A 17,203-nucleotide genomic window follows, 5' to 3' on the forward strand; every position below is an offset into this window, starting at 1 on the left:
CATCCATGCAGTTTGCCCGGAGCAACGCTGCTCTTAGACTGACAGTCATGGAAAGCTGCTTAAGGGAGTGTGGGCTCACTCTCTGAGCCGTGCCGAAGGCTGCAGCGCTGCCAGAAAGCTGTATAGAACAGTGCTGTCATATTAATACCCCGGTTCAGGATCCTGTTCATTCTCAGGCTCTTTCATAGATACTTAGTGTCACGGCCAGTGGTCTGCTTACTTATTGGTGATGACATAGGCAGGAAATAATCCAAACTCATGGAAATTATGAGAGATCATGTTGAAGTCAATGTTTTAGGTTTGTCCAGACTAACATATCTCAACAACTATTTGATGGATTGCTATAAAACTTGGTACAGACATTCATGGTCCCCAGAGTGTGAACCCTAAAGACTTTGATAATCCCCTGACTTTCCCTCTACTGTAACCTGGAGGTTAACATTTGTGGCTTTGAAATAAGTTTCTCGACAACTATTGGATGGATTACCATATCATTTTGTACAGACATTCATATCCCTCTCGGGATGATTGTAACAACGTTGGTATTAATTTGAGCCATCATCAGTTTGAATTTATTTAAAAAATACTTTGGTTTATAATGAAATTCCTGCAAAACTAATGGCATTCTCTTCATAATAATAATAATAATAATAATGCCTTTTTATTGTCATGTACATATACACATACACGAAATTTGACCTCTGCATTTGACCCATCCCGAGGGAGCAGTGGGCTGCTGAGAAAGCGCCCGGGGAGCAGTTAGAGGTTAAGTGTCTTGCTCAGGGATACTTCGGCACACGGCACGTACCAGCCAAGGATCGATCCGCGGTTACCGGACCTTGCGGTTACCGGACAACCCTCTTAACCCAGTGTGCCACAGCCACCCCGTTCAGCTGTGTTTTGTGCTAGCAAATGATGCTAGCATGCTAAACTAAGGCCTGAACATTGTAAACACTATATCTGCTTAACATGCGGACATTTTGCTAAAAGCACAAATGTGCTTAGGAACCGCAACGACCAGGGCAAGCAGAAAACCATGTTTCCTGCCCTTGAAATTCAGTGCACTGGTGGTAGGTGAATGAATAATATGAAGCATTTAGAAGCTAAAGAGCCAGATATTTCCTTTAGGAATTGGTATCAAAACAGAGCTAAAAGTGAGTGAGTGACTCCGTAACTGCTGGATGTGTAAATAAGCTATAAGCTGTGGACTAAGAACAGACTTCATCCCTCAAGGCTAAATTATACAGTAAAGCTTCTGGCTACAGAATTGATCGGACTGCAATATGACTAATTGGCACTGCTGGAAATTTTGCCAGTGAATAATTTGAATGTGAATGTAGAATAATGAACTTCTTTTACAGATCTGCACATTTTTCCCAGGTTTTTAATATAGCAACTGTCACCCTAATTAGGGAATAATACATTCTGCCCAAACACATGATGTGGAAAAGAGAAACTGAGAAGAGAACATTTGAGGTATTGGTGAAATAACTGTCAATTATAGTCAATTTCATATTGGTAATCTTATTTAAAACAAATTGTATCAATTACGTGATCCGATAGGTCAGCCATATTCCTTTGCATTAATAAAACTTCCGTTGAGTTGAATTGATTCTGTTTTTGTTTTTTTCAAATCTAGCTGTAGACATAGTTGTTACATCCCAACACTTAGTTACAAAGAGAGAGTTACAGAATAAATGTAACAATGGTTGATTCAACAATAATAATTAGAGGACCACTTGACCACTTTCTTAAAAGTCATGGCATTTGTCGAGTCATATAAAGATTATAAATGCTATAATCATAAGCAGAGATCACAGACGGGTACTTTTGATGAACTGTTAGGTGTTTATTTTGGGCTCCAAACTTCTCACAGGTTTAGTAAAATACAATGTCATCTAAAATCTAGTGTTACCAGAAAATACAGTGAAGTGACTGAACACTTAACAAGTGACAAGTGTTATACAGTAGCTAAAGGATTGATTACGTGTGGCCGTCTATTGTGACCCTGAAAACTGTTTTGTTGTTGCTGGTGTAGCCTCTTTAGAAGAAAAGGTGACTTTAGGTTCCACAGAGAAAACATATTTATCGTTCTGACACATGGAATAGATACATGACAAATGAAAAGTTAACACAGAGACAATTTGATGGGAACCAGGATGATTTGTTAGCTCTTCTTGTTGCCCTTCTATTGGTTCATCATTTAGCTCTCATATCAGTCATCAATGTCTTAGCTTCTCTGTTTGGTTAAGAAAGCAGCAAATCTAATAAAGCAGATGCATGATTTGCTGTGTTCCAGGTTGACTTCATTCTCACAGTGAAACACTGACGCATAAAGACCAACAAAGCGGGCTTATCAACATCCTCTGTTGACACTTTTTCAAAGTAGGACGGAAGAGGACGAGATCAAGAGGCTCATTACATGAATGTTTCTATTTCAATGGGTTTATTCTAATTTTATGGGGGCTTAAACTGAACTGGATTTAAAAAACATTGCGACTCATGAAATTAACAAAGGTTGATTATTTAATCTAATTTATCTAATGATTATTTTCATAATAATCTTTTAACACTGAAATGTCATAAAATACATAAAGATTACCGTCAAGCTCCCAGAGCGCAAAGTAATTTGTTATCTGTAGCTGTGAAGCTACGCTTAACTGGATTAGTTTGACATTTTAATAAATACGCCTTTTGGCTTCCTATCCAAGGGTTAGGTAAGAAGATGCCTCAAAATATGAAGTATGGCTCTAGAGCCAGGAGTTGTATCTCAAAGCTCACTTATTAATGTGTTATGTCTTCTTCGTTTGATCTGTAAACAAACTTAAATAAAAACGTTAATTCACAATGTGTAAAAAAATAAAATAAGAGGCTGTGAAATGGGTGCTTGCTGTATATCTTCATGACACCTGCACTCTTCATGCTCGTAACACCCATCTACTATACATAAGATCATTTATTATGTCCAGATATGTATTATACTTATGTGCACCTTTTGTGCACTTCCTACTCTTAAAATCCTACTGTTTGTGGAAGCTTTTCACACCAGCATGAATTAGCCTAGATTCCCTTCTGCTTTCCTTCTGTCACAATCTACCCTCCACTTTGAGGACTGAGCCAGGCACTTAACTGGCAATAATCCATCTTCTGTGATTTGACATTTTTCAAGAAGCAGTAACGTGTGAAGCTGTACTTGAGCTTCTGTCCTCTATGTATTGGTGAAAAGTTGTACTCGTATAAATAAACCCACGCTTACAAAACATTGTGACATTTACCATCACAAGTTTTGAAATGATGAAGACAATATAGTCCTGTCTAACTTGGTACTGCTTTCTGAAAAATGTGAAATCCTGGAGCTTATTACTAAGAAGCTCTTGAGTCCTTGAGTTAAAGTAACCCTCTCCTGTGAGCCAACTGCAATCATCACTGTCCGCTGTCGGGCCATCACTATAATGAGGACAACACCTCTTCTTTCACCTTAAGCGTCCAGAGAGGACATTATATATAGGATGATTCACGATTCACACCACTGCAGCGCTCTGTTTACTCAAATAGCCTTTGTCCTCTGTCTTTGTGCCAGCTTTGCCTCTTGTGGTTTGAGTGCATGCCTTGGCTATAGTGACAGTGTGCGAGTTGTCCATGGGAGCCTAATCGGATCCATGAGTGTGAAGTGAAGAGACTCTTGAATCAGAGGAGACAAATTCACCAGAGTCCCCTCGACTGCCCTTTCAGTCCAAGTGTCTACATTGAAACAAACAAGATTAATGTGTTGTTGTCTGCGCTTGTGTAAGGTGTGAAGTTATAGGAGATATAATAGGAATACAGAAAAGAAAGTAGAAAACACAAATAATGACAGAGACATGAGGAGTAACATGGGACTGGTGTGGTGCATCAGTAAGAGAATGGTATATTATTTTGTGTATGGCTTTATAGACAGCAACCTTCATGGCATTTGTGTTTCTGCCTCTCACTTTCTGTGTTTGCATGTGTGCGTGTGTCTTTGTGTGCATGAACCTGCATCATTACCTAGCGTTATATTTGTTTCTTGAGATCGCGCCATCACTCCACTCTCCCAACATAAATTTGGTGTCTACTCTTTCTGGCTGCCCTTCTTTTCCTGCCTACCGTCATTATCATTCACCACATGTCTCAGGTTAAATAGTTTTTACACAGCAGTGGGCTCATCGCCCACATAGCTGTGAATTTAATACTTGTTTGTCCGATATGGGGAGTGGCTGAGCGGGAACTACAGTAATGAGAACTGTGCTCAGAAAGCTGGCCTTATAGAGTTATGGAGCGAGAGAGAATGAAATATGGGGCTCCTGTGCTGAAGTCCTCCGTGTCTTTCTGTCTCACCTTGGCAGTAAGGCAGGTTTGCATTTTTCCTCTGGCTGTCCTCATGAAAATCATTTTTGAAGGGAGACTAATTTATATTCTGCATGAACATAGCTTCAGTCAAGTCAAGCCTCCCTAGTCCCCAGCAGTCAACAGTATCATTGCTTCCCTATTGCTCTCTTGTGATTTCCCCACTTCTCTGAATCAATACCTCGAACCACTAAAGTAAACCGTTTCTGAAATGCAGGGTTAGACCAGAAGTTATTATTACAATTTTTTAAATGTATCTATCACCTGTTGTGTCTGTAAATATACATAGTCAACATGAATAGAAATTTAAACGTGTTTATTGGATTGTCTTTATTGAAAAACCTTGAAATTCAACTTTGTATAGCTTGAAATGCTAACATATTATGTTGAGTTACAATCAGAATAGAAATGGATGCTCAAGAACTGAAATCATATAAAAACACAATATCTTGTATACTTCTAGTCTAGACATAAGAAAAATCAATACAAAATCTTAAACATGTAAACATTGTTATACAACCGTTCATACAATATTTTTTGTAAGCTTTACAGAAACAGTACAGTAACACCGGTGCAGTTTGTTGTCGTTTTTGCCACAATCACTGGAGCTCTAAATAAAGGTCAATTACAACAAAGAGTGAATTTTAGCACCTTCATGATTCAATTTCACGATTCTGTGTTATTAGTGCAGTTGGAATTAGCTGCCATTTTGTTCTCATTTTTATAGTGTAAGCTAACTAAAACCATCCTTCAGTGCAGGTTCAAAACCTTTGTGTTTTACAATTCAAATAATAAGATGGGGGTTTAAGTGGACCCCCACTACACCTGCCGAGTATTTCCCCTTTTTCGTTCATTTTTAGAATCTATTGTCCGTAACTCTGTATGAACTGAACTAATTCAAAGTGAAGGTGTCCCCTCGTCTCAGCTCTGGCTCCAGCTCTAAACTCTGTTGTGTTGGTTCTACCTTGGAGGTGCAGTTTCGGAGTTCACCTCTCAGCTCAGACAGCTGCTGAGCATGACTGGAAAGAGTCCCATTGACTTGCACGAGAAGCCCATTCGATTGTCTCTCCAACTCCTCCCTGATTCTCTCCAGGTCATCTGCTAGGTAATTCAAGCCCTTGCACTGGTCTTCCACACTGGTAACACGCCCTCCAACCTCGATTACCTCTTTCTGGACCCCCATTGCTGTGCTCCGGCAGCCCCGGACCTCCTCAGCTAGCCGCCTCTTCATCCCCTGCAGCTCACCTTTAACCCGGGTCAGTCTGCGCTCACCTGCTCCAAGCATGGAAGCCTGATGTCCAACCAGCTGCACCACACCCTTTATCTGCTGGGCCAGACGAGCCTCTCTCTCATGCCAGGAGTTGTTGGCTTGGCCCACCTGGTGGACCACTGTCCCCAGGGAATCCTGGAGGCCTTTGAGGGTATGGTTGACTGAGCGGACATTGAACTTGAGGATTGTGAGCTCTCCCTGGATGGGATAATCTCCCTCTGCTTGTTCCTGCTGGTCCCTGGAGGTCAGACGCCTCTGGATGTTCTGCAGTGTAACGTTGAGGCTATTCAAACGGTCACCTTGCTTGTCGAGTGCCTCCTTCACATTCTGCTCCTCTGCCAGGTTGGCACTTGGCGCCGCTGAGTCTCCTTGGACGGCAGATGGGTTTTGAGGTGAGGAACAGGAAGAAGAGCAGAGAATATCAAGGCTGCTCAGGTGCTTCTGAACTCTGTCCACATCTATCTCTAGTCTCCCTCTGAGAGACTCCAGCTCTGTCTCCAGAGTGGGAACAGAATGACCCTCTAGCAGTGCGGGAGCAGTGGCATTACCCAGCTCCTCCAAAGCCATCAGTAAACGGCCTTCCAGAGCCATCAACTTGCCATCCATTATTGCTTCCACCCCTGGTCCTGTCCCCGCTCTGTCTGGGACACCACTCATCCTTCCTGACTCATCAATGTTAATCTCCCCTGTCAGGTTGAGCGTGGCCTCTACATACCCCAGACGCCCCTCCAGCATTCCCTCTATGTGGTCCTTGTGTCCACCTAGCTCCACTCTCAGGTGCACCTGGGATTGGTTGAGGCCTGCCATTGATGTTTCCAGCATTTGTACCCTTTCAACCAGTCCACTCACTCTACCAGAACAGCTCTCTGTTGCTTTTAAACCATGGAGCTGTGCTTGGAGGTTTCTCAGCTCTGTTCTCAAGTCTGTGTTACTCTCCTCCAGAGCGTCCTCCATCTGCTCCTTCCTCTTTTTTTGCTCCTTCTGGCACTGATGACGCAAATCCCCAGCTTTCTCCTCGCATCGCCCCTCTGCACTCTCCACCTGTTTCTCAAACCCACCAAGAATTTCTGTCCTGGCTGCACTCAGCTTAGCATCCATTAAGTTCTCCATAGTTTTCTGTGCATTTTCCCCAAGATTTCCGTTGGAGTCTGATACCACCCCAGCTCTATTCGACATCGTCTTCAGTGCTCCATCATGTCCTGTCACTGTTGCTTTGAGTTCCTGCAGCTCTGCTGTCTTGGCTTGCAGCCCTGTCCTGAGCTCCTCTACCCTTCCATTCAGTTCTATGAGGCCTGGAAACACGTGTCGGCCATCTAGACCCTCTGTCTCAGGGTCGCCCCCTGGAATCTCTACAAACCCTACACTCAATGGACCAGAGGCTACAGCAGGAATGGGACCAGGGGCAGCAGAGAGAAGAGCTGACAGCATCCTGTTGGCGTCCTCTCTCAGCGAGGCTCGTAGACTTTCTTCCAGTCCATTCACGGTTCCCCTGAGGGTTTCCAGGCCATGGTTTAGACGTCGCACATCCTCCTCCATTCGATATATTCGCTCCTCTGTCTCACTGTCCAGAGCCCGGCCTGAAGAGAGAAAGAAAAGCTGTCAACATTGGGACAAACATGATACACTTTGTGGTTTGAATCCAGGTCAAAACAATGATGTTAAGTCAGGATTTCAGAGCCCACGATGAAAAGTGTGAGTATGCTGAGTTTTGTTACTATCCAGTGTCAACAAAGCGCTACATAGTCAAACCCAGTTAGATCAAGTATGTAGTTTAGAATTTGGACACACCCATGGTCTCACCTTCAGGCTGTTCACCACCAGAGGGAGCAGGAGGGATTTCCTCTGGTATGTGTTCCTCAGGTCCTTGGCTTTGTTCATGCTCATGCTCATGCTCATGTTCATGCTCATGCTCATGTTCATGCTCATGCTCATGTTCATGTTCATGTTCTTGGTCATGCTCTGTGTGATGTGGTTCCTGGTGCTCTGGCATTGGCTCCGGCTCGGATGGATAAGGCTCAAAGGAAGTGTCTGGGAAGGAGGAGGTCCTCGGAGGTCCAAAGTGGCGCATTGGGTAGGAGTCAAAACTGCCTGTGGGAGGTCCTTTGGCTTGACTCCATGGGTTGGCCTTCACAACAGTGTTAATAGGTGGGCCCTTGAACATGGGACCCTTGTACTGTGGCCCCTTAAACTGTGGCCCCTTAAACTGTGGCCCCTTAAACTGCGGGCCTTTCATCGGTGGGCCCTTGAATGGTGGCATCCTTTTCATTGGGTGTTGGTAAGCCGGATGTCCCTCCATACAGCCATAACCAGAGTACCCAGGACAACAACGCCACTCCAGCTCTGTGACTGTTTTATGTGCCACCTTGTACATTGGTTTGTACATCAGACGATACCTGAGGGAAGCAACCATCAATCAGAAAAGTACGCTTGACTGTGGTATTTCTCTACCCTGAAGTGATGTGAATCCCATTTTCTTAAATATCAACATGACATAATATAAGCCATTATTTACTCACTGTAGAGTTGGACATTTTTGACCCCAGGAGCACTTGTTGTATTCAGCTTTAACATATGGGGCTGCCCCATCCTGCACGGTGAAGGACACTGTCTTCTCAACCACATAGGCACAGTGGTTGCTTTCAGAGAGGAGATAAAAGATGACAGAATAGAGGTGAGACAAATACATATGATTTCTAGTTGGCTTTAGAAAAACTAAGTTTTGTCACTCAAAGTAAAATGTAAGTTAAGATCATAAGGGATATGGACTTGATTCCTAAGAGCACAAGACAGAGAGAGAGCGAGAGAGAAACAGAACTTACTTGTGTCTGCTGGTGGCTTTCCCTTGGTCATGGTGTTGATTGAACCCAGCTTTATACTGGTTAAATTGCAGTGGTCTGTAGAACTTGGTTTCGACCAGCGACAAAAATAGAGTAATGAACAGGAAAGGACTCACAGCCATCACAAAATGCATCCTTGAATATCCTCGTGTTGAAAGTCAAAAATGGGTAAAAGTCCTCAAACTGAGGTAAAAGTGATCTCACCGAAGAAAAAAGTAATACCCTAAATATTCCACTCCATTCACTTGATATGGAAATTATTGAATTGTAGGGCTTCTGACAAAAGAAGATACCTCAAGACACACAAACTCAGAAAGAAGGCTACAAAATTGACATCAGAAAAAGACTTGAGTCTCTGCAGTACAACCCTTTTCTGGCTGTGCTATAAAGCAGAATGCCTCCCTGTGAATGTTGACCCTGACGCTGGCTGTGGGTGTGGTGGACTCTGTTAGAGTGACAACAGTCCACTGTGAGTTTGGTGGACTACAGACGCCACTAATAGGGCCCCATTGCCACCATCTGCATATCTCCGCCCACTCAACCTCCTTAAAGTAACATCAGGGTGACAGTGAAGGAGGGGAGAGAGCCCTCACCTTCACAGTTAGTGTTATTGCTGTGGTATTCTGTAGTACTCAACTTTACACGAAATGTTGTTTTTATTATTCAGCTAGTTTGAAGGCTGCCTTCCACCCATCAGGGCAGAGGCTAAAGTACCATGAGCTATTTTCCCATGGTGACATCATGGCAAACCAGAGGTACAACACCAGACCTGTCCCCAAAATAGACTGTTTTTTTTCTTTTTTTTACATTTTAGGTTAATAGCAGAAATAAATGGTCCAAGCTGACAAGTGGACATATTCCGCAATTATTCATTTGTTCTTTAGAGTATGAAGAAGACTTACTCTGTATTGCGTATGATCCTTAAAAATATAACATTAACCCTGACATGTCCGTCTTACTTTTGCTGAACACAGTGTGCAGTGGTGGGAGAAGTATTCAGATCTTTAACTTAAGTATCATTACCAAAGTGTAGAAATATTGATTCCAAGTAAAAGTCCTGTATTAAAAAAAAAAGTAAAAGTCCACAAGTTATACTTAAAGTACCAATCATAAATATACTTATGCTTTTTTAATATAATAATGGGGAAAAATGTACAATCGATGCTTCCAAATTGTAGAAGGCAGCATGAAATTGTAATACTAAAATTAAGCACAAGCACCTCAAAATTGTAGTACAGTACTTTAGTATAGCATACACGAAATATATAATATTGTGTGGGATCTGTATGGAGATCTTTTTTAAAGCTAGAATGACTGTTCTGTGATGATATTCTTCAGGTTGTCTCTAAAGGGAAATCTGGGTAACATCTTGGTCTCTTTTACTTCACACATAGACACAGTTTATACCCCGACCTAACAGCAAACCTCCAGGACTGGGAACAAATAAAAACAAATACCCTGTGTTGAAGGCTGTGGCAGTGCACACCCATGCCTGAGTGCTTTGCCCCACAAGCCCACACATTCATTTACAACACTAGTCTTTGTACAGTTGAAAAACTTCACCGCCCTGAGGAAAGAAAGACGCCTGGCTGCTCCTCTGTACCACAAACCGAACACTTTCCACTAAAAGGCCAGTTAGACGGAGACACATTGTGGCTGCATGCATCCATTATAACCATTTTATCCTAACAATTTTCCAACAAAGCCCAGTGAAATAAGTCATTTACAGAATCAACTTTTGGAGGGCAAACTGAATGAAAGCCTCCAAATTAAGCTTGTACAAGTTTTATATTGAATTTTTCACAACTTTAAGCATTTTCTGTTGGCCTTGATGTTAATTAGACTTTCTATTATGTCGGAAAGTGCAGGGTAGTATGCGATTTATTCCCAAGGTAAAAATGTACCTTGTTAGAATTATATGGTCCACAAGGCAATCTGTGATTATGCAGATACACCAAATGTAGGCGGGTAAGGATGGAGTTAACAAAATACCACCGTTTCCACTTATCGCCTATACGTCTGTAGTTGCAGGTTACCTTTCAGAAGATTTTACACAAAAATATATCGTCTACGTTGCATACAGCTCTTATCTCATTGGTTGCGTTTTGATAGCAGTTCCATTTCCTCTCTAAACTTCTTAGATGGTTTCATTTAAATATGTCCCAATGAAGTCAAATTATCCAATATTTATAAAAACATAAAAATGAAAACAGATTTGTGTAAATACAATTTTTTTGTTGTTGCTGTGAACATTGTAACACGATCTCATTTTGAACAAGAGTAACACTGTGTCCGTTATTTTGCAGGGATCTTTTGATTGACCCTTTTTTTAGAAGCCGGCCCATTTCCTGTATCCTGTTTGTACCAGGTCCCACCTCTTTTACCTGGAAACACCCTGTTTAGTGTAGATGCACAACAGTGTGTGTGTTTGTGTGTGTTGCATATTCTCCGTGAGCTCTTTTACTCTCCCGACTTGTAAACAAGCTCTCATTGTATCATGTGAAACATGTTGCAGAGCACACTGCATCCAGGCTCTGACTTTCTGGTGCTGTGAAACAAGTGCAGCTTTATTCTGCAGGCTGGTTGCGGCTCCACCCAGAGTTTTCCTTGAATTTCATCACACAGTTCCAGCTGTTTTAGCTTCCACTCACCTGCCCTTCTTAACGCATACGTCAGGCTGAAGCTGTTCATGGACTTCTTGACATCGCCACATTATAGACAGGGTGAGGCCAAACTTTCCTGCATGAAAAAACTAAGTGCAACACTATCTATGAAAGTCTGTGCAGCATATGGGTATTTGTGTTTATCCCTTTCCCTATTTCTTTGTGTCTATTTAGTTTTAACACCAGCGGTCCAAATTCTGAGCTGGCCTGTAAATCTCCTAATGTGTGTCTTTAGTTTTTTCAACAAAGTCTGTGCGTAACTGGACTGTGTGTTTGGCTGTGCTTTCCCAACAGTGCTGGCTCATGTAATATTTGCATTTTCAGTATTTGTTTAAACTTGCGTCGAATAATTGAGCTGGAGCATCATCCACAGAGTATGAAAGGTCTATACATTTTTTACAGTTTCTTAACGCACTGAAGTAAGCCTGATAAAACCTTATTCTGAACACTGTATTTCCTGCCAGCTTGTTGTAGTTTCTGAATACTGCATGTTAATATATCAATGGCTATAACTTGACAGGGAGAAATGCATTATGCAATCACACAAATAGTCCATGCAGCTTTTATTCATCACATTAACTGTTTACGTTTAAGAGATAATGTTGCAAATGCAGGTTTAGAAATTGTTGTGTCTAACTTGCAGGGCTGTTTGTTTTAGAGTGGCCATATCCGCTCTTGTATGTTCACAGCCATGTAACAGAACAAACAAGAGTAATTGGTCTCAACACTTCACAAACCTCAACCTTGTTTCCTGTGGAGGTGTACCCAGTTACGTGCTTTTCCTTTTTTATTTTGGGCTCTTTATGTAAGATTTTTCTGTTTTAAGTTTACGTTGTCGAGTTGCCATTTTTTTCTCTTGGTACTTGTGGAAAAAGATTAGTTCGGAGGCGTCACCATCTGAAGAATTTAGTCATTAAATGAGCCAAATGTGGTGGCCTGAACAAACATAATTTGGGGGCCACATGGGATGCAAGAGGTCACGGCACACTTCACACCTCAGCCAAGAAGTTCAGTGTGTTTGCTGTTGCCATTCTCAAAGCAGTGAGTACACATCTGGAGACAGCCAACACACACACACGCACACACACACACACACACACACACACACACACACACACACACACACACACACACATCTCTGTAAGGATATTCAGCTCTACAGAAAACCTTTTTCTTATAAAATTAGCTTTCATATACTTTTTATGAGCCCTTGTGTCGTAGAATTGCATTAAAATTCCTTCCACATAGAGAGATATAGATACCAAAATGGTAGTTGTGATACTGGAGGTTCTGTAGCATATTGCAGCTCTTTTTGATCCATTACTGTAATATACTATATAACTGTACAGTCAGATTTCCATCCATTAGTTTCAATCGATGGTGGAAGATGTATTCCGTGTTTCTACTAATGTAAAATTAGCAAAACAGTATAAAAATACTCTGTTAAATGTTACAAAAGTATTTACATCAAACTGTACTTCTAAGTTAAGGTACTCATGCAGAATGGGATGCATTAATGGCTTTTATGTAGCAGCTGGCAAAGGTGGGGATAAATCAAACTATTTTACATACAGCTGGGTATCTTAATCCATAATAATCCATCAATAAATATAGGGTAAAAAGTACAATATTTACCTATAATGGCATTAAATGGAAAAATACTCATGTCAAATGTACAAGTACCTCAAAATTGTACTTAACTACAATAGTTGAGTTCATGTATTAATTTACATCCCTTCACTGTTTTCAAAGCATGAAACAAATAGCAGCAGTATAATGAAACTTGGGTTACATCAGTTTCAGTTGCCAGTATACTAGCAAGTAATGTAGCAGTGCAACAAACAACACTGAACAAGATGTGCCGTTCTTTATTGCAGTAGAAGATACTTAAAAAACTAAATGGTACATCTTATATGCTTTTTTCAGTAGTTTTTACATTGTTTGAATTTATTTGAAGGAATACAGTATTTAATGTGTTAAAGTATATTTCTGCCTTTGTAAATATAATATTGAACATAGTCAGATATTGCTCAGTACTATTAGACAGTACAGCGTCTCTCTGTAATCAGAATAAGACTGCCCCCTTGTGTTGACTGCTGCTTTAGATGTTAAGAGGAGAAGCAGCCGCCTCAGCTTCTCTCTCCTAAATGCTCTGGCTATGTTCTTTGTTGTTCAGCGGGTAGACTTATGGGTAGACTTATTGCTAACTAAGAAACTATTAACTCTGCCTTGTGCCTGTAATGTTACTGTACAGTATGTTTAATGTTTGGACTGTTAATAATACACTGCGGAGGGTTTTCTGGATTACTCTGGCATGATAAAAACAATAGAAATAAGATACAGGATTTGAAATATTTCTATGGTTAAAACAACAGAATTCCTTTGTTAAACAGCTGCTCAGTGTAAACCTCAAAGTATACTATTAATAATTGAGGCCCTTTGATGTTCTCTCTTGTGGAAACTATTAATTCAAGCGCTCCCTTTCATCTTTTTAGCGCTCGAACCGGGCCAAATGTGTACATGCTTAAAGTTTAAGAGGAGCCCCAATGCTCCAGTCTGCATTTCCTCAGAATCATCTGCAGAAACTAGCCACACCCACACCCTGACAATTAAACGAGTCAGCCGGGTTTACAACCACATGTGCAGTTTGTGGTGTAACTGGGATACACTACAATATATTTCTGTCACCACTGTTTAGAAAAACCAGGCTAGAGCCAACGAAGCAGTAATCACCAGTGGTGAATGGGAAGATCACTGCCCATGATTCAGAGATAGATTGGGGGGGGGGGGGGGGGGGGGGGGGGTAGGAGAATATCTGGCAGATGCTGTTATCTAGTGTGGAGTAATTTCAAATAAACATCAGTCATCAGGGTGCTCAGCCTCCCATCTACTCTTGGCATATTTCCATTCTTATAAACCCAAAGAGAGAATATTAAATCAGTACATTCAAGGCACCCGGAATGACACCATCACTAGCTGTAGAACTGTTGATTTTGTGAGCAGGTGTGCAACTGGGAACTGTGCACCCTGTGAGCTGTCTCCTGTTGCTTCCTATTGCTGCATGGCTTGAGAAGGCTTATTGATTTACGAAATGGAGTTACACTGTAATCAACAGTTGCATGACAAACATTACAAATGTAAGTATTCAACAGACACAAGAAGCTCTGTTTTATCTTTTGTGATAAGAGCGCCGCCATGTTGCAGCACTCTAACTGGTTACATCCCAAGGTTGGTAGGCTTGGCTGAGTTCAACCAACAGCCACAGGACAGAAGAAGACAAAAGAGAGGCCGCTATTGTATTGCTCCTGGATGTAAAAAGGACTTTTACAAGATTAAAGTCAAGGACAAAACAGCCCATTTTCATAAACGGAAAACAGTACTGCACTAAAGAGAACGAGTCCTCCGATGGGCGATGACTCCCGCTGCACTAGAGTACACCATGAAAGCACTACTTTATTCTGAAGCCCACTGTATAGCGTTTGATGACCTATAACTTGCCGGTAGCTTATCAGCTAGCTCCCGGCTCAACATTAGCATACCAAAACCACCATCACAAAGTAAAAATGTTTCAATCACCAGAGACATCATTGTCCTTAGTGACCTGTGTTCTCCTCTGTCTCTCCCTCGTGAAGCCTCGGTTTTACCCCCAGCACACAGCTGGAGACATTTGATTAAACTACTAGTATAGTAGTACATACCTTATAAAACAGAATAAGTACCAATCATTTGCTTTACCCAGACCAGCCACAACATTAAAATGCTGATTGTAAACTGATGCATCAGTAGTATGAATAAAGACAACAACAACAACAAATGTCCACTGTGCATAATTACTCCTTTGATACTAGATCATGATTCTGATAATACGTATGTACTTTTATTTAAGAAATATTTAGAATGCAGGATTTTTACTCGTTACAGTTTTATTTGATATCTCACGACAATGACAGCTGATGACAACTTTATTTGTGTGTGAATAAGACTACACTATGGGGTGGTGTGGCTGTGATGAAAATATTGTTTCTGCTGTTCGACTGCAAATATGCTTTTTTTTTCATTTAGGAAGTCAGAAGTCAACAAGGTCATTAAACTTGTACTCAGAAAGTCTGCAAATACCCTCCGATAACCATCTGTGTCCTTCCATCATTGCACAACAGAACACCTGCCCACAAGTGCCATGCACTGTGGATCATGTTGTGGATGTCACCTTGATCTCTGCCATCAGCTTTCATCTTCACACTTGCACCGCTACAGTCCCCTGTCAAAGTCTGTACAGAGAAGAAATGCAGTTTTTCGTCTGTTGGTTCCAACACATACAGCGGCGGTGTCAGTTCATTATTATTTTCCTGTTTCGTAGATTTAAACCAGAGCAGCCTGATGTCAAAGTATGAGATATTTATAAATACACAGATGAGAACCATGAAATGTATTTTAGTCCAGACCTTCAAGGGCAATCCCTCAGCTACTCCCTGACGCTCCAGTAAGATGTGTTGCAGCGGAGAAACAAAACTCAGTTTGACCTCCTTTTTATGTATTTTTTATGTATTTATATACATACCTATTTGTAGTGTGAGATCCCTCCCCACTTAGACATGAAACTAAGTGGATTCAGAAAGTATTGATGCCGGGGCGTGAGCCAAAATATGGAATACCTCTCTTGGATCCACCGTTGATGGATTGCCTAAGGCTGGGTGAACAGCAGCATTTGTCATTTAAAGTGGTCATGATTATATTGCTACATTCCAAAAGTGCTAATTATTTTTTGCTGGGCCCTAAAGGGAACCAATAGGACCCACAGCTCCTTTTCTGTAATGCCTAATGATCCCTCCGCGGGTTCACCTACTGAAACCTTGTAACAACTTTTACTTCCTCTAGATAGTCAAGTTTTATCGTCTTCCCGAGGACCTCACTAAACCATCCAATCGTTAGAAGCGACGGGCGGTATGTACAAAGGGCAGGGACTCAATCAACGCGAGCTTATGACCTGCGCTTACGGGGAATTCCTCCTTCACGGGAAATAATTGCAATTCCAATCATGAGTGGGGTTCAGTGGGTTACCCACATCTCTCCGCAAAGAGTAGACACATGCTGATCCACTCAGAGTGGTGTGTGTACAGCCCCGAGCATCTTAGAGCATCTTAGAGCATCACACACCTGTTATTGCACAATCTCATGTGGCTCAACGCCACTTGTCCCTCTAAGAAGTTGGACGCCGACTACACCGGGCCGCGCAACTAGTTAGCATGCCGGAGTCTGGTTTGTCATTGAAATTAACCAGACAAATCACTCCACCAACTAAGAGCCGCCATGCACCACCAATCGTGTTGGCAGATGACACACAGTGCCCGGTCTATCTTGTTTGCGGTCTGTGAATTGGAAGATGTCGAGAGTGTTGGAAACACTGTGTCTTTAGGCAGACACCTTTCTGACAAAGTCAATTAGCCACCACCACCGTCTTGATTATTGTGTGACCTGCAATAATACAAAAAACACAGATTCAGTGGTTAGAAAGAATGTCTCATGTTTTAGAACTAAGAAATTCTACTGGAACAACTACTTGTTCTGGTGCTATAATACTTAGTATGGTATTAATACTAGGAAGTACTACAGTTAGAAGTCAGTTATTATTCGGGACTTGGATACTCCCGATCTGATACTTCTTTTTTCCAGGATAATACAGCAGCACATTGCACAATTCAAGTGCATTAATGTTATTAAAATCAATCCAATGTATGCTTGACCCTTGCAGCTTTTGCCTGATTTACCTTAATGAAATTTATTCTGTTGAGTGTTAATTTTTGTCGACTGTACATCTTTTGTACAGATAATAGATTACTCTTGTCCGCTGGTAAGACTCCATCCACTAGATGACAGCAAAACAAAAGAGATTCTCACACTGGGCTGAAATGAAAGTGCACATAAATCCGGTCGATAACATTAATAGTCTCATCGACCTTTTCCTCTTGTTTATGGTGTTTGAGCACTCGTTGCGTTGCTGTGCAAGAAGGCTCTGTGAGTCAAAACACCTGAATGACCGCTGATTGGATCAGATTTGATAGCTCAATATA

General features: G+C 41.5%; 1 protein-coding gene across 1 annotated transcript; it reads right to left on the reverse strand.

The window, feature by feature from the left end:
• Nucleotides 1-5,257: 5,257 nt before the first annotated feature.
• Nucleotides 5,258-8,606, reverse strand: emilin3a (elastin microfibril interfacer 3a; the record flags this gene model as incomplete). The annotated part of the gene is made up of 4 exons (XM_079169261.1): nucleotides 5,258-7,212; nucleotides 7,424-8,028; nucleotides 8,152-8,271; nucleotides 8,455-8,606. The coding sequence occupies 4 exons, from the start codon at nucleotides 8,604-8,606 to the stop codon at nucleotides 5,258-5,260; spliced, it is 2,832 nt and encodes a 943-aa protein (XP_079025387.1).
• Nucleotides 8,607-17,203: the final 8,597 nt, after the last annotated feature.

The sequence above is a fragment of the Pholis gunnellus genome, assembly GCF_910591455.1.
Source record: "Pholis gunnellus genome assembly, chromosome: 2".
NCBI classification, from domain to species: Eukaryota; Metazoa; Chordata; class Actinopteri; order Perciformes; family Pholidae; genus Pholis; species Pholis gunnellus.